At 51.9% G+C, this 20,996-nt stretch overlaps 2 protein-coding genes across 3 annotated transcripts in view; both read left to right on the forward strand.

The window, feature by feature from the left end:
* Positions 1-4,749: 4,749 nt before the first annotated feature.
* RHEBL1 (RHEB like 1) lies at positions 4,750-7,947 on the forward strand. Of its 2 annotated transcripts, none has more exons than XM_032420732.1 (8): positions 4,750-5,014; positions 5,629-5,700; positions 6,052-6,119; positions 6,400-6,482; positions 6,572-6,628; positions 6,821-6,868; positions 7,213-7,294; positions 7,457-7,947. In XM_032420732.1, the coding sequence occupies exons 1-8, from the start codon at positions 4,963-4,965 to the stop codon at positions 7,544-7,546; spliced, it is 552 nt and encodes a 183-aa protein (XP_032276623.1). In that variant the 5' UTR covers positions 4,750-4,962; the 3' UTR covers positions 7,547-7,947. The 2 variants fall into 2 exon arrangements, with proteins under 2 accessions (XP_032276623.1, XP_032276624.1); XM_032420733.1 differs by lacking the exon at positions 4,750-5,014 and adding an exon at positions 5,094-5,208 and having other exon boundaries at positions 5,550-5,700.
* Positions 7,948-11,008: 3,061 nt separating this feature from the next.
* The window catches only part of KMT2D (lysine methyltransferase 2D), a 40,291-nt gene continuing 30,303 nt past the window's right edge, over positions 11,009-20,996 (forward strand). The window contains 11 exon segments of the mRNA XM_032420230.1: positions 11,009-12,646; positions 16,907-16,992; positions 17,253-17,379; positions 17,564-17,787; positions 17,912-18,021; positions 18,152-18,314; positions 18,633-18,798; positions 18,904-19,018; positions 19,159-19,316; positions 19,521-19,666; positions 19,793-20,994. Coding sequence (XP_032276121.1) covers positions 16,944-16,992; positions 17,253-17,379; positions 17,564-17,787; positions 17,912-18,021; positions 18,152-18,314; positions 18,633-18,798; positions 18,904-19,018; positions 19,159-19,316; positions 19,521-19,666; positions 19,793-20,994 — 2,460 coding nt within the window. The 5' untranslated portion in view covers positions 11,009-12,646; positions 16,907-16,943.

Raw genomic sequence — 20,996 nt, forward strand, 5'->3', positions numbered from 1 at the left:
TGTGAAATCTCAGATCTTTCCAGACAGAATCAAGCCCCTTCCTTCTGTCCTTCCTTCCTTCCTTCCCTCCTTCCTTTCCTTCCTTCCTTCCTTTCCTCCCTTCTTCTCCTCCTTATTTTCTTTCTTTTTTTTTTCTTGAGAATGGTTTCTTCCTCTATGCTTCTAGCTACTCATACAGTGATGTGAGACTTAATATAATTTTGCCTCTAATCTTTTACTTGATAATTTTCCCTCTATAACATTAACATTCAGAGGTATATCATTCAGAGTCCTTGGGGAAAACAGATTGCATACTCAAATGGGGGAACCGAGGAAAATATAACAAAAGAGCTGTTCATACTGTTCATAAAGTTGTGGGTAGGGTTAAAGAATATCTACCAGAGTGGTGAAACATTGAGTCTGGCATCAGCGAGGAACACTAGAAGTAACCCCTAGGCCTGAAGCGGCCAGGGAAGGAAGGGTTACGAGAACCCAGAAAGAGCTGTAACTAGCTGTAGTTGGAGGAAAGGGCCACCCAGAGGGGTCTGTGGCCTCCGGTAACCACAGGAGTGAGTCCAAGGGACACAACAGAAGAGTTGCCAGTTCAACCCACAGAACCAGGAGAAAGAATACATTGTTTTTTTTAAACTACCAAGTTTTTGTCATCATTGTTGTTGTTTTTAAGTAATCTCTATGCCCAACGTGGGCTCAAACTCATGATCCTGAGACCCAAAGCTGCATACTCTACAGACTGAGCCAGCCAGGTGTCCCTGGAACCCATACTTTTTAAAAAATAATTTATGTATAGGAGCGCCTGGGTGGCTCAGTTGGTTAAGCGACTGCCTTCGGCTCAGGTCATGATCCTGGAGTCCCAGGGTCGAGTCCCGCATCGGGCTCCCTGCTCAGCAGGGAGTCTGCTTCTCCCTCTGACCCTCCCCCCTCTCATGCTCTCTCTCTATCTCATTCTCTCTCTCAAATAAATAAATAAAATCTTTAAAAAAAAAAATAATAATTTATGTATATTTTAGAGAACGAGAGCATGAGAAGGGGGAGGGGTAGAGGGAGACAGAAAGGGAGAGAGAATCTCCAGCACACTGCCCACTGAGCGCAGAGCCTGACACAGGGCTCGATCCCAGGACCCCAAGATCACCACCTGAGGTGAAACCAAGAGTTGGTCACTTAACCGACTGAGTCACTCAGGTGCCCCAGAACCCATACTTTTGATACAAACATAGTAAAAATGTTTTCACTTTTCATAGAGATACTTAAAACAGTTTCCTGAGAGCATTTAATCTTTATTTTGTCTCAGTTGTTTGAGACATAGCAAAATATATGATGCTGTCTCTAGAAATGTTATTCCAAGCCCATTTACCTGCCATTAGGATAGTTTACTTTCTTTAGTTGATCCTATATTGGCGATCTTTGTATATCTGTGATCTTTACAAAGTAACCATTTATGCATTACTCTCTAAGGTGATTGATATTTAATAAACAAATATCTTGGTCCTGAGGTGTGCAGGTCTTGTGGATTGGCTCACTGAACATTTATTCCTTTTTTTTTTTTTTTTTTAACACTGTTTGTCTTTTGTTTTTAGGATTTTATTTATTTATTTAACAGGGAGAGAGAGAGAGAGTGAAAGAGCACAAGCAGGGGGAGCAGCAGGGAGAGGGAGAGGGAGAAGCAGGCTCCCCACTGAGCAAGGAGCCTGATGTGGGGCTCGATCCCAGGACCCTGGGATCATGACCTGAGCTGAAGGCAGGCACTTAACTGTCTGAGCCACCCAGGCGCCCCTGAATCACCTTCTCTTTTGCCTTCCTTTATTACTGAGGGTAGAATTTATTCCTAATCACCTTCTCTTTTGCCTTCCTTTATTATTGAGGGTAGAAAAGAAAATGCTAAAATTTCTGGGCTCCCTTACAGCCAAAGATGGCCATATAATAGTTCGGTTTGAGGAGATGTAGGTGAAAATCTGCTGTGAGATCTTCTTTTCCTGTATAAAAAGAAAAAGCCACAAGAGGAAGAAGCCCTTTGTCTTAGTCCTTTTGCTTTCCTCCTGATTGAAAACAAGAGAATTTGAGAATGACTTAATAAAGAACCTATTTACAAAGGTGTAGGGAAACCACAGGGGTACAGCAGTACCCTAAGGTGAGTATCAGAGAAGCTGTCACCAATATAGACTGGAAGCAACTAGAAACAGAACAAGAGATGTGTGTGTGGGGGGGGGGTACTGGAAGAGTGACTTGAGGGGTGCTAGGACCTTCAGTGGGGGTCACAGATACTCTCCCCACTCCATCTGACCTTCTGTGAGGGCTTCCCTTAGGCTGAACTCTGCTGGGATCCAGGGGGCAAGGTCTGCCTCCTGGAAACAAATCTAGGTGGAAAAGAATAGAGAGTTAATCTGGAAAGAAAAACAGCGCAAAAGGCATCTCACTTATCTTTATATCCATACTGTGTAACAGGTGGTGCGAGTATCTGGTACAAAGTAGGACATGAATAAATTTTTATTGAATTTCATTGAATATAGTTCTTTGTTCTACCCTGCAGTGCTTAAGACCCAATCTGGATTCTCCACCAACCTCACTCAGGCCAAATAATTCAACATAAAATTGCTGGTCTGCAAGGAACTTCCTTTAGCCAGTTGAAAAGCTATTTGGGTCCCTTTCTGAGGCCAGAGTAAGTGGCTCTTTGAAACAACTTTTGTATATTTGGACTTTCTAAAGCATCAGATAGTTCCACAGTTATACAAAGCCTGTCTTCCAGTACAGTCTAACTGCTACATACCCACTTCATCAGGCCCTTCCAGAAGAACTACCTTCTGTGTTCTATCTATATGGCTAAGTCTCAGTTCCCACATCTGTAAGATAAGGGTGATAATAACTACCCATCATTCAAGCCTCAGGTACAAATGTCACCTCCTCAGGCTTTCTAGGATACCATATAAAAGAAGAGGCGTACCACACCCCATTACTCTCTAGCCCATTAATACCTTGTTTTTCCTCCCACTGCAGTTATGACTTCTTTATTGTAGTTTATTTATTGTTTATTTGTAGATTGTTGGTCTTCTCCCAAAAGAATACTTGCTCCTTGTGAGCAAAGACCTTGTCTGTGTTGTTTGCTGCTCTATTCCCAGCATCAAGAAGGGTGCATGGGGTGTGATGGTTGTTTGATAAATATTTGTAGATGAATGGATAAATAATACCAATTACCAACTTTAGGGCTGTTGTGAATATTAAATGAGATAACAATGAAATGCACCTGGCGCAAAGTAGAACTCCATAAACCTACCTGTTTTCTTTCTTCTTTTTCCCTCCCTCACCTGCTATATCCAATCCTTTAGCAAATCAGATTGACCTCAGCCTCAAAATGTATCCAAAATTCTCTACTTCATTCATCTCTGCCACTCTAGTCAAGCCCCCTTCACCTCTCACCTGGACTACAAGTAAGTCTCCTAGCTGATCTCCCTTCTTCCCCTCTTGCTCTTGTCCCCCTCATTCTTCACAATGAGAGAAATTTTTTTATTTATTTTTAACCAGGGAAAACTTTTAGAAACACAATTCAGATATTCAGATCATCAACTGCTTTCTGGGTACCCAAACTTCTTTACATGGCCTGGCCCCTGCCATCCTCTTAGACTTCATCTGCTTTAGGTCCACACACACACTCTCTCTCCCTTCCTTTCTCCTGGAATTTAACAGATTTATTTTCATCGTAGCACCCATAGCACTGATGGATTCTTCTGTCAGAACTTTGTTCTCGCTGGCTCCTTATTGTCTTTCAGACCTCAATTTACTTATTTATTTTTAAATATTTTATTTTTATTTATTTGACAGAGAGACACAGTGAGAGGCAACACAAGCAGGGGGAGTGGGAGAGGGAGAAGCAGGCCTCCCGCTGAGCAGGGAGCCCGATGCGGGGGCTCGATCCCAGGAGTCTGGGATCATGACCTGAGCTGAAGGCAGACGCTTAACGACTGAGCCACCCAGGCGCCCCTAGACCTCAATTTAAATAGGGATTCCTTTGAGAGGAAGTATTACTAATTTAATGTGGCCATTTCTTATTATACCACCTTTTATATCACTTAATACCATCTAATATTTCCTTGTTTATATGTTTGTCTCTTCCAACTAGGTTTTAAGCTTTGTGAGCACAGAGACGTCTGTCACGTTCTTCGCTCTACCCCCAAAGCTAGAACAATACCTGAAACACATAGTATATGCATAATAAATATTTGTTGAATAAATTAATGCATCGATTATGATGATGACAAAAAATTTCAGACGACCTGGCCACAAATTCTAACGACTTTCTCAAGAATAAGAATCGCATTTCCGAAGATCCTGGTAGACTGTGGAAACCGACAATAAAAGATCTGGGGCCAAAGTCTGGGGGAAGCAGAGGTAATATATTGGAATTTGGGCCTTTTCCCCCCATCCAAGGCTCTCAGACACCTCGCAGAAGGGAAGCCTAGAATCTTCCGAGAAGAAATTCCAGCGCAGCCACAACGAATATTTTTCCATCCACGATTCTTCGCAGCCACTTCTGCTAGGTTGAAAATGCGCAAACACCTCTAGGACCCCGGGCTCCTTTCTGTTTCTTTATGAATGAACCGGCTCTAGTCTGCGCAGGCGCAGCTCCTGGTTCTCCTGCTCCACGTGAGGCCCACCCTTCCCTCCCGCTGGCGGCCCCGCCCTTATTCTTTCTAATGAACCAATGGCGAGCGGCCTGGGGGGCGGAGCCCGGAGCGGCGCGGCACTGTAGATCCCCCGGCGCCCGGCTCCCTCGCGTTAGTCTTGCTGTGTTGTGATCACGTGGCCAGCTCCGGGCGCGGCGCTTGTTTTGGTTTCCCTCTAGCTTGTCCCTGGCAGCTTCGGGGTGAGCGACTTTGCTGTGCCGGTTGCTGCGCCTGCCTTACACTCTGATCTCCTCTTCTTAGGGCTCTTTCAGCCCGCAGTTCGGCAAGCCCCTCGGGGCCGGCTACTGCCATGCCGCTAGTTCGCTACAGGAAGGTGGTCATCCTCGGGTACCGCTCTGTAGGTGAGTCTCCGCCTTGGGGAGAGCACGGACGCACCGCGGCTTTGTGGCCAGAGGAGGCGCGCTGTCGCGGGAACGCGACCCAGAGAGGAATGGTGGCATCGTTAGAACGGGGTTGTAGGACGAGGATTGAAAGGATGGAGGAGGAAAGGCTGGGGTGGTGGTAGTGTGTGGAGGGCTGCAGGAAGTAGGAGCATGTAAGGGTTAATGTGGGCTTGGTTGCAGGAACACCACAGTGGTCCCCAGTGTTAACCTGGGAGGGGTAGGGATGGGGTCAGGCTTTGATGACGGGGGCGCGGTCTGTGTGGGTGGCAAGTCTCAGGTGTCCGGGCGCGGGGCAGACCTGATCCCAGGGGAATCCCGGATCTTCCCAGGGGTGGGGTGGGGAAAGGCGGCAGGAAAGGCTTCCTGCGGCGCTACTGAATGCATCCGGTGGCCAGGGTGCAGAGACCCAAGGCGAAAAGAGGGTGAGGGTAGGCTAAGGAAAAACACTGCATGGCACCCACAGGCTAGGGTGCTAATTTGGGGTCCTCTTTAGTCCTGGGCCACAGTCCGAAAGGACAGAGGATGTAAATGTGGATGGATGATTTGGATACAACTACCACTGCTTCCCACAGGGAAGACATCTTTGGCACATCAGTTTGTGGAGGGCGAGTTCCTGGAAGGCTATGATCCTACAGTGGAGAACAGTGAGTAGATTTCTCCCCTAGGGATGGAGCAGGGAGGTCTTTGTTGCCCCACCCAATTCCGTAATCTGGGGTTTTCCTGGTGCCAAGGGGCTGATTTAATTATCCATTAAATCTAATCTCTTCTCTAGCAATCCTGTTCTATTAGTTGAGCTAGAGTGTGGATTTTGCAGGATACTGCGTCCAGGATGGTGTAGACTAGACGATAAGAACCTTGACATTGTCTCTCCAGCTGCCTGGAGTGCTCCCTGGTCCTGGCCCATCTATATATCACCCCTAGAGTTAAGAACGCATTGGGGCACACATTGCTAGCCCTACAAGGCACCTCACAGTCAAGTTTTCTTTTCTTTTCAGCTTACAGCAAGATAGTGACTCTTGGCAAAGATGAGTTTCACCTACACCTGGTGGACACAGCAGGGCAGGTACCAGTTTGGGGTAGGGTAATCTAAATGTGGCAGTTCAGTGGTGGGAGATGAAGTCTGGTTGCCTCCGTGGCTCATCTATCTGTAAAGTAGTTTTAAAACAAAAGCATTTTAGCAGGCGGTAGTGTGCAGTGCACATTGGAGCTACGCTGTAAATCCTTGTCGAAGAGAAATGACTGGAGTAGGGAGTGCCCCAGGGAGGGTCCCCAGGATGCAACCCACCAACCTTTGCCATCTGAGTGTTGTGTATCTAGGTGTTGATGTTTCTGTTTCTTGTCAGGATGAGTACAGCATTCTGCCCTATTCATTCATCATTGGGGTCCATGGTTATGTGCTTGTGTATTCTGTCACCTCTCTGCATAGGTAAGTGACCAAGGTTACGAGTGGGGGACTTGGGAAGATCTGAGGGCTGTCCCCGATTAAGTTTATAGCTCCATTTCTTGTGTTTAAAGCTTCCAAGTCATTGAGAGTCTGTACCAAAAGCTACATGAAGGCCATGGGAAAACTCGGTAAGTGGCCCTGGGAGATCGAGACAGAGTATGGACATGAGGGGATGGAAGAGAGTGGAGGGTCCAAGTGAGGGAGGAGGCCAGGACAAATCCTGTCTGATCTGCTGGGGAGTTGTCCAGCCCTGATGCGAAGGATGTTGGGTTCCATGCGGAGTGGGAGGGGATCCTGTAGTAACTGCTATTTCTTCACAGGCTGCCAGTGGTGCTAGTGGGAAACAAAGCAGATCTCTCTCCAGACAGGTACGGAGATCTCTGTAGCTCAAGGCAAAGGAAAGTGAGATGGACTAGCAATCAGTCAGGCTCTAGTCCTGGCTCTGCCACTGACTTGAACAAATCATTTCACCTCTTTTCGTTTCTAACTTGAAGGTTAAGGCAAGATAACCCTTCTATCGCAAAAGCTGTAATTTAATATTTCAAGCTCAGTCCTAGGCTTCTGAGTTCTCCTTTATTTTTCTCCTTCCCCAACCCACCTCCCAAACCTTAGAAACGGGATGGGTCAGAGGAAGTCTAGATTCTGTAATGATTTTGTAGAGAACATGGGGACATTGCTATCTTCCATCTTCATGTTCCAAATTTGCTTCTAGGGAGGTCCAGGCAGTTGAAGGGAAGAAGCTGGCAGAGTCCTGGGGTGCGACGTTTATGGAGTCATCTGCTCGAGAGAACCAGGTGCTTGACCTGAAGATTAGGGGCACAATCAGGGTAGCAGTGTTTTTCTTATGGCACTGCTTGGTGGTGAGGATGGTCGGGGAGTGGGGTATACACCTCAGAGCTGGGTCGTATTGGCAATGAACTGACTCCCCCCCCCCCCCAAATCTCTGTCCCTTGCAGCTGACTCGAGGCATCTTCACAAAAGTCATCCAGGAGATTGCCCGGGTAGAGAATTCCTATGGGCAAGAGCGCCGCTGCCGGCTCATGTGAGCCCTCAGGCATTGGGTAGCTGCCTTGATTCTGCCCCTGGCACTTGCCAGGCTCCAGCGGGTGTAGGCCCTTAGGACTTCACGGGTATGGTTGCCAGCTGTGTCCCCGGTCCTCTGGTCACACAGTGTGGTACCCTCATGTTTGCACACTTTTCCAGGCTCTAGTGGCCTGGTTGTCAATGTTTACAATGGGGCAAGGATGTCTCATGGGACTGGCCTCTAGTCCTCTGTTTTTGCTAAATGAATTGTTATAACCTGCATGGTTGGGATACGAGTCCGAAGCATTGTTTATTTAGGACCCTGTCTTCTGTGCAGGTTTTGGGCGTTGGCTGGGTGAGGGGAGCTGGGGATTCCTGAAGTGGAGCTGGCTCCCTAGGGTGACAATGTATATATGCAAATAAACTGAGAAATCTTTTTGTCGCTGGCTTCTCTGTATGTGGGGAGAGCTCAGGGCCAATATCTCCTTTTCCAATGAGTGGTGACTGTGACTTTTGGTGGGGAATCAGGGCTAACTCTTTCCCCCCACTTCATTCCTATTCCTTGCGCCTCACTCGATCAGGAGGACCATTACCCTAAGACTTACTCCTTAGTTTTTCTCACCTTTCTTTTCTGCTAGGTTCTCCTATACAGGTACCAGTTGGCTGCCACTCCATCCAAGATTGTAGACGCTCAAGGTCCCCTTAACTACAGAAACACCACCCTCTAGTGGCCAGCTGCTGCATGCTGACCTAGCTTCCCTCCTGGGGCCTTGGCATTCACTGGCACTCAGAGAGACGCTAAGGTTTGGGGAGGAAGGAAGCCCCTCATCCTAGTGATGTAATAATTGAGGAGTGTAGAGGCAGGGACTGAAGTGTTGGTGAAGATTTTGGCTTTCTAAGACAGTTGAGTAAAGTAAGAAATAATGCTCCTGGTGTAGATCCATCTTTCCACTCCCATGTCCCCAGAGCCTTTCATTAAATCGATGTTCTTTGGTCTTTTCATACCTTGGGTGACCTTTTCACACCCTTCACACCTTTGGAATCGTGCCACTTTTTTAGGTGTCAAAGGGTATTGCTTCCATTTTTTTTTTTTTTAAGATTATTTATTTGTTTGAGAGAGAGAGAGCATGCGCGTGTATGTGCCTGAGCCTGGGGAAGGGAAGGGCAGAGGGAGAGGGAGAGAGATACTCTCGAGATTCTGGGGGCTCAATCTCATGACCCTGAGATCATGACCTGAGCCAAAATTAAGAGCTGACTGCTCAACGGACTGAGCCACCCAGGCACCCCTACTTCTACTCTTCTTAACCTGCCATCTCAGTAAGAGGATGGACATTTCAGCTAGGAAGAATTGGTCCTATCTGCCTCTACTTTTTCTGCTCATCCACCACCCCCATCAGACCTAGGGCCTAATTGGCCTAATACCTCCTCCAAGGACTTATGAGTGTTACTGGAATAGTATCCCTCACAGGGAGAACACAGACTTCTCTTGCCACCTGGGGGAGTCTGAGGTACCCTGTCCATGTACTTAGTTGGGGAGGATGGGCAAAATCTTTTTTATTTTTTTATTTTTTTATTGTTATGTTAATCCCCATACATTACATCATTAGTTTTAGATATAGTGTTCCATTATTCATTGTTTGTGCATAACACCCAGTGCTCCATGCAGAACGTGCGAGGATGGGCAAAATCTTAGCTGTGATCTTGCTGGCACCCGACTCTTGGCTAGCTGGGCTTAGAGTTGGGGTCATCGTGTGTCATGCTATGTTTTGAAAGTTCTGCCAGCAGCTTTTGCATCTCTAATCTAGAATCTAAAAAATAAGGGCTGCTGGAAGGAGCATTCTCCAAAGAGCAATCTCAGTGGGTTAGGATTCTTTTTAGGGTTGTCACCACACTCTTTCCTTACATTAAAATTAGGTCCTTTTGCACATCTGACCTGGAATACTCACTATAGGTTGTCTGTTGCCCTGCTGCCATTTCCATGAGGTCTGGGATAGACGTACAAATGTTTGAAGTTTTCTAAAAGTGTATCAAGCAATCTCAAAGGCCTGATAAAAGTCATGAACAGTAGTTAATGGCTAGGTTGGAATACTTTTCCACTTAGCTGTGTGACCTTGTGTAGTCACTTAACCTGGCTGAGCCTCAGTTTCTCATTTACGAAGTGTAGTTAAACCTTCATAGGGTTGAGTTGAGAATTAAATTGAGGTGATATATGAAATGCTTAGCATAGTCTCTCATACATAATAAACCCTTAAGAAACAGTGGCTATAGTGTTATTGGAGGTCTTTTTGGTGAAGGTCAGCCTCCCGGCGTCTGGATATAGAGTAGAGAGGGACCTTCCATTTTCCAACTTTTTAAAATTAAAAAGTGTTTATTTATTTTTAAAGATTTTAAGTAATCTCTACACCCAATGGAGGACTTGAACTTGCAACCCCGAGATAGAGAGCGTGCTGTACTGACTGAGCCAGGCAGGTGCCCCCATTTTGCAACTTCTGTCTCGGTTAATTTATTCATTATAGCTGGGACAGGTGTGGGGTCGCTCCTGGACTTTTTTTGCTGAACTAGAACTGCATGGTCAGTGCACGGTATATATGATGCCGCTGTGTGGCTAGCACAGGATATGCCTAGTTTTGATCCCTCCTATGAACCTGACTGGTTGGTAGGGACTTAGGTTTTCTGCACTCACTGTCCAATATGGAAGCCACATTTCACATAGTTTTAATTTAGTATTAAAATTAAACAAAAAGGTCCTCAGTTGCACCACCTACATTTCAAAGTGCTCAATAGCTACATGTGGCTAAGCCAAATTAGTGTAGCTCTAGTGCATTTCCATCATTGCCGAAAATTCTATAGGACAACACTGTAAACCCTTTCCCACAAAACCAGCCCTGTACCTGATTTGCCTCTTTCTCCACATCCTCCTTAAAAAAATTTTTTTTAATTATGTAAATATATATATAATCCTAGGAAAAACATGGCCATTGGTTTGACTCATGGATGTCACTTGATGTGGTTCATTGGGAAATTTTACCTATTTTATTTAGCCTCAATCTCATCATCATAGACTTAATTCCACGTAGTTCATAACGAGGGTGAGAGATAACTAAGAATATATTAAGTATCTAGCATATAGTTAATTTGTCTCCTTCTGTTCAGCCGTGGTTACAGCTAACGCAGAAAAGGCATTCCAATCCCTTCTCGCCCAGACTTATTGGGGTGTGTGGGGGAATGCCTGCAAGCAGTGTTTTGGGATCTTGTCTAGAGTAACAGCACTCCGGCCAGGTAGCAACAAGGCTCCAAGGTCCATCGCCTCTGTTTACTAGAAAAGGGGACACAGGGCCTGAAGGTCCCGAGAGAAAGACTGGGGGTCGGAGTGGGAGCACCCGGGAAAGGAAGGAAACTCCACATTTGTGTTTTGATGGGGGAGGTGTGTGTGGTGATTGTGCGGGCACTGGCTCTTCTTTCCTCAGGAGGGGGTTTGAGAGCCAGAAGGAACGACTAGGGACTCGTCCCGCTTTCCTTCGGGCCCCCGAACGTGGCAAGAACCCACCCATTGCAGCGCCAGGCGCCGTGCCTCACTTTCTCCATTTGCGGACTCCAGTTCCCAGGATGCAGAGCAGCGGCCAATCTCCTGGCTCTTCTTCCATCCCCCTCCCGCGAAAGATTGCCCCTGGCCAAGGCAAGGGGGCAGGTGGTTTCAGGGGCCGAGAACTGCAAGGGAACGGAACTAGAAAGTGGCCGGAGTCCTAGTTTCACCAGCCGGGCGGTGAAGGAGGCAGGTCCAGGGCCGGGGCGCAGAGGAGGGGGGCTTCATTCCCACGTGTCTGCACAGTGGCCGGCCCGGCGCAGTCGGGGTTAACCCGAGGCGGAGGGATCCCGCAGCGTGTGCGTAGAACTGCAGAGTCACAACCTTTCCTCCGAGAGGGCCGTATCCCTCCGCCGCTCCGCTCCAACACAAAATAGGGCCGCGTCTTCTCCTTTCTCCGCTTCTAGAGTGGGGTTCCCCAGGCAAAAGGCCCCCCCGGATCTCGCGCCGGAGGCTTCCCGAATCTCCACGACCGCTGCCGAGATCTTGGGCCAGGAAATAGCCCCTTCGCAGGAACCACCCTACCGGCCGAACAGGAGGCGGAGGGGGGGAGGCGGAGCGGCGCCGCGCTGCACTACTTTCCTCTCCGGTTGCAAATGGCTGCCTCGTTCCCCACTTTCCGCTCAGTTTCCTGACCCCCCGGTGCCGGGAGCCGGGGTTGGGCCATGCACCTCTAGGCCCCCCGCGATCACAGCCAGCCGGGGGTCGAAGGGGTGCCGCCGATCAGAGCCGGCCAGGCCGGGGGCGGGGCAGCTCCCGAGGCCAGAGGGGAAGGGAGGCGAGCGCCGGGCCTGGAGCGGCCGGAGGGGAGCGGACAGAGGGCTCGCACCGCCCGCCCCTTCCTCTTCCTCGCCCACCTACCTTCCTCCCTTCCCCGGGGGGGGGGGGGCAGAAGGTGGGGGGCTCGAAGCCTCAGAGGGCGAGCGCTCGGGGTCGAGGAGCCCGGCGTTGGGTGTGTGTCAGGTTCAGCCCCGCGGCCCCGCCGGCTCCGCGTCGCCGTAGCTCGCGCGGCCCCGGGGCGCCGGCCCGGGCGGGGAGAGGGGCTCGGCGCTCCAGCGAGGGTCTCACGTTCCATCCGGGCCCGGCGCGGGGCGGCGCGGCATTCCTTCCGGGCTGCTGGGGAGGCGCCTCGACGTTCCATCTGGAGAGCCTCGACGTTCCGCCCGAGCCCGGCGCGGGCGGCCGGGGCGCTGGCCCGGCCCTAGGACTGAGAGGCCGCCCGGCGACGCGGATGCGGAGCCTGCTCGCCCAAGATCAAAGCCACCGGTGCTCTCTTTGTGTCCGCTCGGGATTCGCCGCCCTGGGGCTGTCCATGGAAACCTAAACTGCTGGAACCCGAGGCAGAGAACCCTTCTTTGGCTTCTTGCTTTTTTTGGGGGGGAGGAGGGTGTCCACTCCGACCTGGATTTACCGTTCTTGGCCCCCCTAAGCCCCCCCGTGCGGGGGGCGGCTGTGATCGCTCTGGCGGTTGGAGGTCGGGGAGCGGCCCGGGCTCTGGCCATGTTCTCGGATGAGGATTTCTGGATCGCCCTGTGAAGAGGTGAGTGAAGTCTGCCCAGCCAGGGCCCAGAAAGGGTTGGACTGGGGGCATAGCCAGATGGACTATCTTGGCCGGAGCTGGCCTTTAGGTTGGAGAAAGGGGTGCCAGAGCTGAGGAGGGTTCCTTTGGCAGGGTCTGTCAAGGGAACCTGAGCCAGTCGCTGGGGCAGAACTGAGGCCTGGTGTCTGGGGTGTGCCTCTTTAAAGACTAGGGGTTCAGGGAACCACGGGAGTTTGGGAACCTGGCCAGATCGCCTTTCTGCCTGTTTATTTTTGTGTTGGGGGGAAGCTCTGCTAAACTAGGACCCAGGCCCTGATGCCAGCACCAATCCCAGTTGGCTGCTTCTCCCTCAGGGTTCCTTGTGGGCCTTGGGAACAGAACAACTTTGGGAGGGAGGATAGAGTGCCCCTGCCAGGTCAGACTTAATGCCAGGTTGGACTTTAAGGTTGTTCTTGCCCATCCGGGCACCCAGAAGCAGTCTCTGGGAGACTCCAGGAACCCTAGGTCCTTCACCAGGCCTTATTTCACTGTGCAAAGGGGAGAGTGTGTGGAAATTGACTAGTGTGATGAAGGGGGTGGCTAGGGCAAGAAGGAGGCGGGGCTGGGGGCAGCTCTGGCCTTGCTGTTCAACTTTAAACTGCCCCTGCCTGGCAAAGTGACCCCAGCGAGGCCTAGTGCTGTCTTAGCCTGCTTTGCCTCCCCTCCTCTGGGGATGGACATAATCTCTAGGGGATTATAGAGGAGGCCGTTGAGATTTGCTCCCTGCGAATGTGGGCTGCAAAAAATGGCTTTTGTCTCCCGCTTTCCCTGGGCCTGGTGTGGAGAGCTGGTTGCCCATAAGTCCCTGGCCAATCCCACAGGCCCCTCCCAGACCTTTCCAACCCTTTTCAATCAGGGAATGTTAACTGGTCCTCTGATCCTGTCCCAAGCCTGCAGAATAGGGTGGCCTGTCCCTCTTTGGAGGAGAAATGACCTGATCAGAGCTGTTTCTGCTGAAGCCTGTGTTTCCAACCCTGGCAGGAGGTGTTGGGGGAAGAAGGGGTGTGTATGTGAGTGTACGAAGAGTGCAGCATGAGCCTCATGCCTCTGGGCCCTGGGCTGGGACAGCCCCTCTCACAGCTGTCATGCTGCCCAGCAGGGATTTGGCTGGTGTGTTTTGCTCCTTCACTCCACCCCCTCCAACATACATAGGCTAGCTCCCTTTGGGCCTGGTCTTGGAAAGGAGAAAATAGGGATTTTGCTCTTGAAAGACTTCTGGGTGGTAACCCTGAGGTGAGAGGTGCTATAGGGGTGGTGGAGTGAGGCTAGCTGTCACCCATCTCTCAACCCTTGCCTCCTCAGGAGCGTCCCTCCTGTTGTCTGGCCCCAAAGAACTTCCTTGGGAGGGACCTCTTCTTGTTAGCTGTGGTTAACCCCAGGATGACCCAGAGACAGTCAGGAGGGTCGACAGGGCCAGTGTTGCCATTTGGATTCTTCCTGGAGGGCCGGCCCAAAATGGGGGTGGGGAGAGGTGTGGTTTGATTCTCAGGCTGGGAACCAGGAAGTCCTGAGTCCTACAGAAGAGCTGTTCACTCAAGGGCCTGTTCAGCCTTTCACCTCTCCAAGCCTCCATTTCCCCTTTGGCTGGGAAAATGGAGTTAAAGCTATTGATCTGGGATGGAGGCAGGGGGGGAGAGTGGGTTGAGTTGAATCCATGTCCTCTTCCTTGCTGTTTTGGGCCTCTTAGGCCCAGGACTAAGGGAAGCCAGCACCGTTTTACTCCCTAGATCTGTACTTCTGTGGGATCTCTAGTTCCCCAGAGGAAGCCTAGCTAGGTATTAACCCAATTTAGATCCAGGGAAAAAAAACCCTTGGGGTGTGTGTTTGTGTGTGTGTGTGTGGTTTCTGGCTGTGAAAGATGGGACAGGGGGAACCTGTGGTCTTCATTTGTTTTGATCCGTTCAGGGGCCTGGCAACTGGGACTCAGCATTGGGGTGCAGGTGCTAGACTGCAGGGTAGAGAAATGGAGCTCAGGCTTCTTGGAGGTACCCCTAGATTCTTTTTGGTACAGCTTGGAGGACACTCTTTGCTGCTTGATCTATCTTCCATGGCCCCGTGAGTGAGGCTCTGGCTTTGGAGGATGTTGGTACTCTGTCTTCCAAGGCTGGATGAAGGTGGTTTCTGTACCTCCCTGAGCAGTGCCAGCCCCACCAGCTTGAGAGGGCTGCGCTCGGGGGAGGGCAGAGGAATTTGTCCCTCTGGCCTTGTGTGAGGCAGTCCTCCTCCCACCTCCTGTATTATCACTGTTGCTTTTTATTTCTTACTGTTTGTGACTCCTTTGGCCTTAACTGTGAGAGCAGAGCTGGTGGAGGATCTTTGGGGGCATGTAGTGGTAAGGTACAGTAAGGTACACATATTTAGGCAACTTTGAAGTCTCTGGGTGTGGTCAGGCCTTGAATGACTGAATAGGAAAAGGGGCCTGGCTGGGGCCCTGACTTCGAACCCCTGCTTCCCAACAGTGGCTTCTAAGGGCCCCTTGAAGTCCCAGAGCAACTTTTCTGTGGGCTGGCCAGATGACCTTCCTACTTTCCTTTCAGGTGTGGTTGTGTGACAGGTTTGGGAAAGAGATGACTTGGGAATGGAGGTAACATTGTATCTTTCCCAATCTAGCAGATTCTGATAGTGTGAGGGGAAAAAAGTAAAACAAAATTTCTTTTCCTGTGACATGTCACAGAAGGTGTGTTGCCAGTCTCTGGAAATGGAGTGTAAGCTCAGAGAAAAAGGACTGATAATTGTGGTTCTTAGGTAATTGATTTACCCATCCTGGGCCCCTTTGAGGGTTCCCCCATCTCATCTGCCCCAGTCACTCAGCCCCAGTGGTTGACCACTGGGGTATTTGGTTTGGGAAGAGACGCTTGTCTTTACTAAGGTTGGTGTGGACCCTCTGGTTAAGTAAGAGGAGTGGAAAAGGTGGGAGAGATAAATTTCTCAAATTTTATTTAGAGTCGTTTTAGGGATTTCCCCCTTCCCGTGCCCCCACCCCCAATCCTTGGGAACACTCTGCACTCTTTTCTCTGCTTACACTCCTACCCTTCCCATTAAGAGTAGCTCGCAGCTATCCCTTTATTCCCTTCTTCTAAAAGATGTCTTTCTTCTTCCTCACCTCTGTAACTCTTCACTTCTCTCTTTTTTGTACTGTGCTTATTAGTTCCTTCTGGGGTTTAGGAAAATATGCCCAAAGGGTGGGCATACCTTCTTAGGTATAACTTTAGTGTGTTTCATTTGGCTCTGGTATAGGCAGGCATATTGTAGAAGAGGGGACCGTTACCCCCCACCCCCATAGTGTGTGTGGAAACCCTGCTTGACGGAAGAGGAAGGAAGCTACTCTGCTCTGCTGTGTCCTCCCCGGTTTAGAACTCCTCCAAGTGGTAGTGTGCTTCCTGAGACTACAACTCCCAGCATGCCTAGCCTCAAGCCTGGCTACACATGCTCAGTAACTCTTAAGGCCCACTTCTGTTAACTACTAAGGACATCTGAGGAGGAAGGGCAGTTGGCGTTGCTAAGGGCAACGACCTGAGGCCTTCAGGCTGGGTGAGATCCTGAGCTCAGTCACAGCAGGGGTCTGAGCTGGATTTGGATGGGCAGTGGGGGGAAATTGGGGAGTTTCTTCTGTTGTGATTGGGATCTCCTGGTTGAAACCCGTGGAAGTGGGAGGGATCCATCCATAGCTGGGCTTTAGTTTCAGTGATGTATTCTCCATCCTGCAAGACCTCAGACTCTGTCTCTGGGAGAGGGATTTTGACTGGACTCAGACTTCTTGGCTTATGGCTACCCTTGGGTTGGCACTGACATACCTCTAGGATGGTAGCTGACTTGAGATCCGAAGAAAAAGGCCAGGGAATTGGGCCCACCAGGAGCCAAGAGCTCAGACATGAGGCAAAGGGTGGTACTAGATATAGATTGGATATGCTTCTAGTTGGATGCTATTGCCCTGGGAACTCTTATGCAGGAGGTAGGAAGGGGGAAAGGGGAGTGGATCCCCTGAGAATCCAGAGTGGGAGAATATGGTATGTGTTTATCTGGGGAAGAAGTAGGCAGTGGGATAAGGGTTAGGGAGAAAGACTTCCCTTGTTATTAGAACAGGAGTTTGTAGGTATGGCTTTTCTTGGTTTTCTGTAAAGTCTAGTTAGGAATAGCTGTTTTCCTTCTAGGATTCTGGGAAAAGTGTTTAGTTGGGGAAACTTACTAGACATATAGATCTTTCTTTTTGGCTCCTGACAGGTCTCCCCGAGAGGGCCCTGCCCAGTCGGAGAGAGGGATGGACAGCCAGAAGCCGCCTGGTGAGGATAAAGATTCAGAACCGGCAGGTGAGTAGGGCAAATTCTGGGTTTGCTGGCAGCCTTCTGCCCTTCCTAGGCAACCTTAGGTTTCGGGCCCTGACACAAGGACAGGAGCTAAGTCTGCCTAATAAACAGGTAATTGAAGGACTTTGTTCTTTGGAACAAAAGGCAAATTGCCATCACTGTGATCTACCAAGGGTTTTGGTTAATCTCATGGGTCTGATGAGTGGACTAGTATCATATAGAGGATGATGGCTGATGTATGCTTCTCTTGTCTGTTCATTCAGCTGATGGACCTGCAGCCTCTGAGGAGTCAGGCACCACTGAGCCAGACCTTCCCAACCCACATGTGGGGGAGGTCTCTGTGCCCAGTTCTGGAGGTCCTAGGCTTCAGGAGCCTCCCCAGGACTGCAGGTAACTAGTTTGGGGAAATGAGGATATAAAGGCATACAGAGATTTGATTTGAGAGTCTCAGCTTTCAAGGAGGAAGATTTAGGAAGCTGAGTGTTTGGGAATCATAGGCATGCCAAATCATGGGGATGTTAGGGTTGCCTTTGGGCCGGGGCCCAGCATGGTGCTGATGCTTATATGTCCACAGTGGGGGTCCAGTGCGGCGTTGTGCTCTCTGTAACTGCGGGGAGCCCAGTCTACACGGGCAGCGGGAACTACGGCGCTTTGAGTTGCCATTTGACTGGCCCCAGTGTCCAGTGGTGTCCCCTGGGGGGAGCCCAGGGCCCAACGAGGCAGCGCTGCCCAGTGAGGACCTGTCACAGATTGGCTTCCCCGAGGGCCTGACACCCGCCCACCTAGGAGAACCCGGAGGTAAGTGAGGGGAGGTGGGGTGGCTGACTTGGGCAGGAAGGGGGGGATGGGCTGAGCGGTCCTGAGCCAGTGGTTATTGGTTTGCTAACTCTGTCCTTTCTGTTTACCCCTCTCCATCGTGAAGGGTCCTGCTGGGCTCACCACTGGTGCGCTGCGTGGTCGGCGGGCGTGTGGGGGCAGGAGGGCCCAGAGCTATGTGGTGTGGACAAGGCCATCTTCTCAGGAATCTCACAGGTGGGGCTGGGGCCGCGGGGCCGCCCAGGCAGAGGGCAGAGCGGGCCGGGCTAGGCTGAGCAGGGCAGCGGGGAGACCGGTTGCTCGGGAGAGAGTGGCGGGCACTGACACTTTGTCTGCACCCCGGCAGCGCTGCTCCCACTGCACCCGGCTCGGTGCCTCCATCCCTTGCCGCTCCCCCGGATGTGCGCGGCTTTACCACTTCCCCTGCGCGACTGCCAGCGGTTCCTTCCTATCCATGAAAACACTGCAGCTGCTATGCCCGGAGCACAGTGAGGGGGCTGCACATCTGGGTAAGAAGTCCTGCCCTCTGGCCCTAGGGCAGATGAGGGGCCAGGTGTGCCCCCGGGGCTTCGTGCTCTGCACAGCGCCGTCTGTGTGCCCCACGGAAATAGGGGCGAACCTGGGAGCACGGGGACTTCTTGCCTGTCCCGCTTACCGTGGCGTCCGCAGTGCCTAGAAGAGTGCCTGGCGTGTATTAGGCAGATACTCGACTCTTTGTTGCTTGTTAATTCTGTGTCCTCTGGAATGCCTGTTATGTGGAGAGCGCTGTGCTGAGTCCTGCAGGGAATCCATAGCTGACCCGCGTCCTCTGTCTCTTCCCACTGTAGAGGAGGCTCGTTGTGCCGTATGTGAGGGGCCCGGGGAATTGTGTGACCTGTTCTTCTGCACCAGTTGCGGGCATCACTATCACGGGGCCTGCCTGGACACCGCTCTTACCGCCCGCAAGCGTGCTGGCTGGCAGTGCCCAGAATGCAAAGTGTGCCAAGCCTGCAGGTAAGAAGAGGGGGGCAGGAGAGAAGCTTTAGGTGAAGTGAAGCAGGGCTTAGGGTTGAAAATGAGGGGAGGAAGGACCCTGTTATGTGCCCCATGTCCCTACAGGAAACCTGGGAATGACTCTAAGATGTTGGTCTGTGAGACGTGTGACAAAGGATACCATACCTTCTGCCTAAAACCACCAATGGAGGAACTGCCCGCTCACTCTTGGAAGTGCAAGGTGAAGATCCCCCGATTCGGCCTTCCTCTCCCTAATTCTGCCCTCCTGCAACCTCTTGTTTTTCTGTGGTGCGGAGTCCTGCGCTCTCCTCCAGGCTGCTCTCTGACCAGTGCCTCTTTTTGCCCGCTTCCTTCCCCTAGGCATGCCGGGTATGCCGGGCCTGTGGGGCAGGCTCAGCAGAGCTGAATCCCAACTCTGAGTGGTTTGAAAACTACTCTCTGTGTCACCGCTGTCACAAAGCCCAGGGAGGACAGCTCGTCAGTTCTGTTGCTGAGCAGCATCCCCCTGTCTGTAGCCGGTAAGTCGTGTGGACTGGAAGAGATGGGGAGGGGGGGTTTGGAAGTACTGAGACCCGCAGGGGACATGTGAAAGCAAGTTGACTGAGAGGAGAGCGCCAAGGTGGGCAGTATGATCCGTAGTCTTCCCGCCCTGCCCCAGTGTGCTCTCTAGGAGTTGGTAGATGACGAGAGCCACGGTGCCTGCTCCCCTGTACCCTCTGCAGGTTCTCACCCCCAGAGCCTGGCGATACCCCCACTGATGAGCCCGAAGCTCTATACGTTGCATGCCAAGGGCAGCCAAAGGGTGGGCACGTGACCTCTATGCAACCCAAGGAACCGGGGCCCCTGCAATGTGAAGCCAAACCACTAGGTGAGTGGGGTTTGAGGGTCCCTGAAAATAATTCCTGTCTGTTCTGTGTCAAGGGACAGTGTCTGCTTCGCCTACTCTATGAAGTAGAGCTGGGCTAGGTGGGAGCATAGTGTGTTATGTCTGCAGGGAGAGCAGGGGCCCAGCTTGAGCCCCGGTTGGAGGTCCCCCTAAATGAGGAGATGCCACTGCTGCCTCCACCTGAGGAGTCGCCCCTGTCCCCACCACCTGAGGAATCGCCCACATCCCCACCACCTGAGGCATCGCGCCTGTCCCCGCCACCGGAGGAATCACCCCTCTCTCCACCGCCTGAGGAGTCTCCTCTGTCTCCTCCACCTGAGTCATCACCTTTTTCTCCACTGGAGGAGTCACCATTCTCTCCACCACAGGAGTCACCCCCATCTCCCCCACTTGAGACACCCCTCTCTCCACCGCCTGAAGCGTCACCCCTATCCCCACCGTTTGAAGAGTCTCCCCTTTCCCCCCCACCTGAGGAGTTGCCCACTTCCCCACCACCCGAAGCATCTCGCCTGTCTCCACCACCTGAGGAGTCACCCATGTCTCCTCCACCCGAAGAGTCACCTATGTCTCCACCACCTGAGGCATCCCGTCTGTTCCCACCATTTGAAGAATCGCCTCTGTCCCCTCCACCAGAGGAGTCTCCCCTCTCCCCACCACCTGAGGCATCACGTCTGTCCCCACCACCCGAGGACTCGCCCATGTCCCCACCACCTGAAGACTCACCTATGTCCCCCCCGCCTGAGGTATCACGCCTGTCCCCCCTGCCTGAGGTGTCACGCCTGTCCCCACCGCCTGAGGAATCTCCCCTGTCCCCACCGCCCGAGGAATCTCCCACGTCCCCACCACCTGAGGCTTCACGCCTATTCCCACCGCCTGAGGACTCACCCACTTCCCCGCCACCTGAAGACTCACCGGCTTCTCCACCACCGGAGGACTTACTCGTAACCCTACCGCTAGAGGAGTCATCCCTGTTGCCACTGCCTGAGGAGCCACGTCTCAGCCCCCGGCCTGAGGAGCTGTGCCTGTCCCCTCGGCCTGAAGAGCTGCGCCTGTCCCCTCGGCCTGAGGAGCCGCGCCTGTCCCCTCGGCCTGAGGAGCCGCACTTGTCCCCTGCACTTGAGGAACCATGCCTGTCCCCCGCACCTGAGGAGCTGCGTCTATCCCCTTGGCTTGAGGAGCCACGTCTGTCCCCCCGGCCTGAGAAGCCATGCCTGTCCCCTGCCCCTGAGGAGCTGCACCTGTCCCCTGGACCTGAGGAGCCCTGTCTGTCCCCCCGGCCTGAGGAGCCGCGCCTGTCCCCCCGGCCTGAGGA

This window comes from Phoca vitulina, unplaced genomic scaffold (assembly GCF_004348235.1).
Source record: "Phoca vitulina isolate PV1807 unplaced genomic scaffold, GSC_HSeal_1.0 scaffold23, whole genome shotgun sequence".
NCBI classification, from domain to species: domain Eukaryota; kingdom Metazoa; phylum Chordata; class Mammalia; order Carnivora; family Phocidae; genus Phoca; species Phoca vitulina.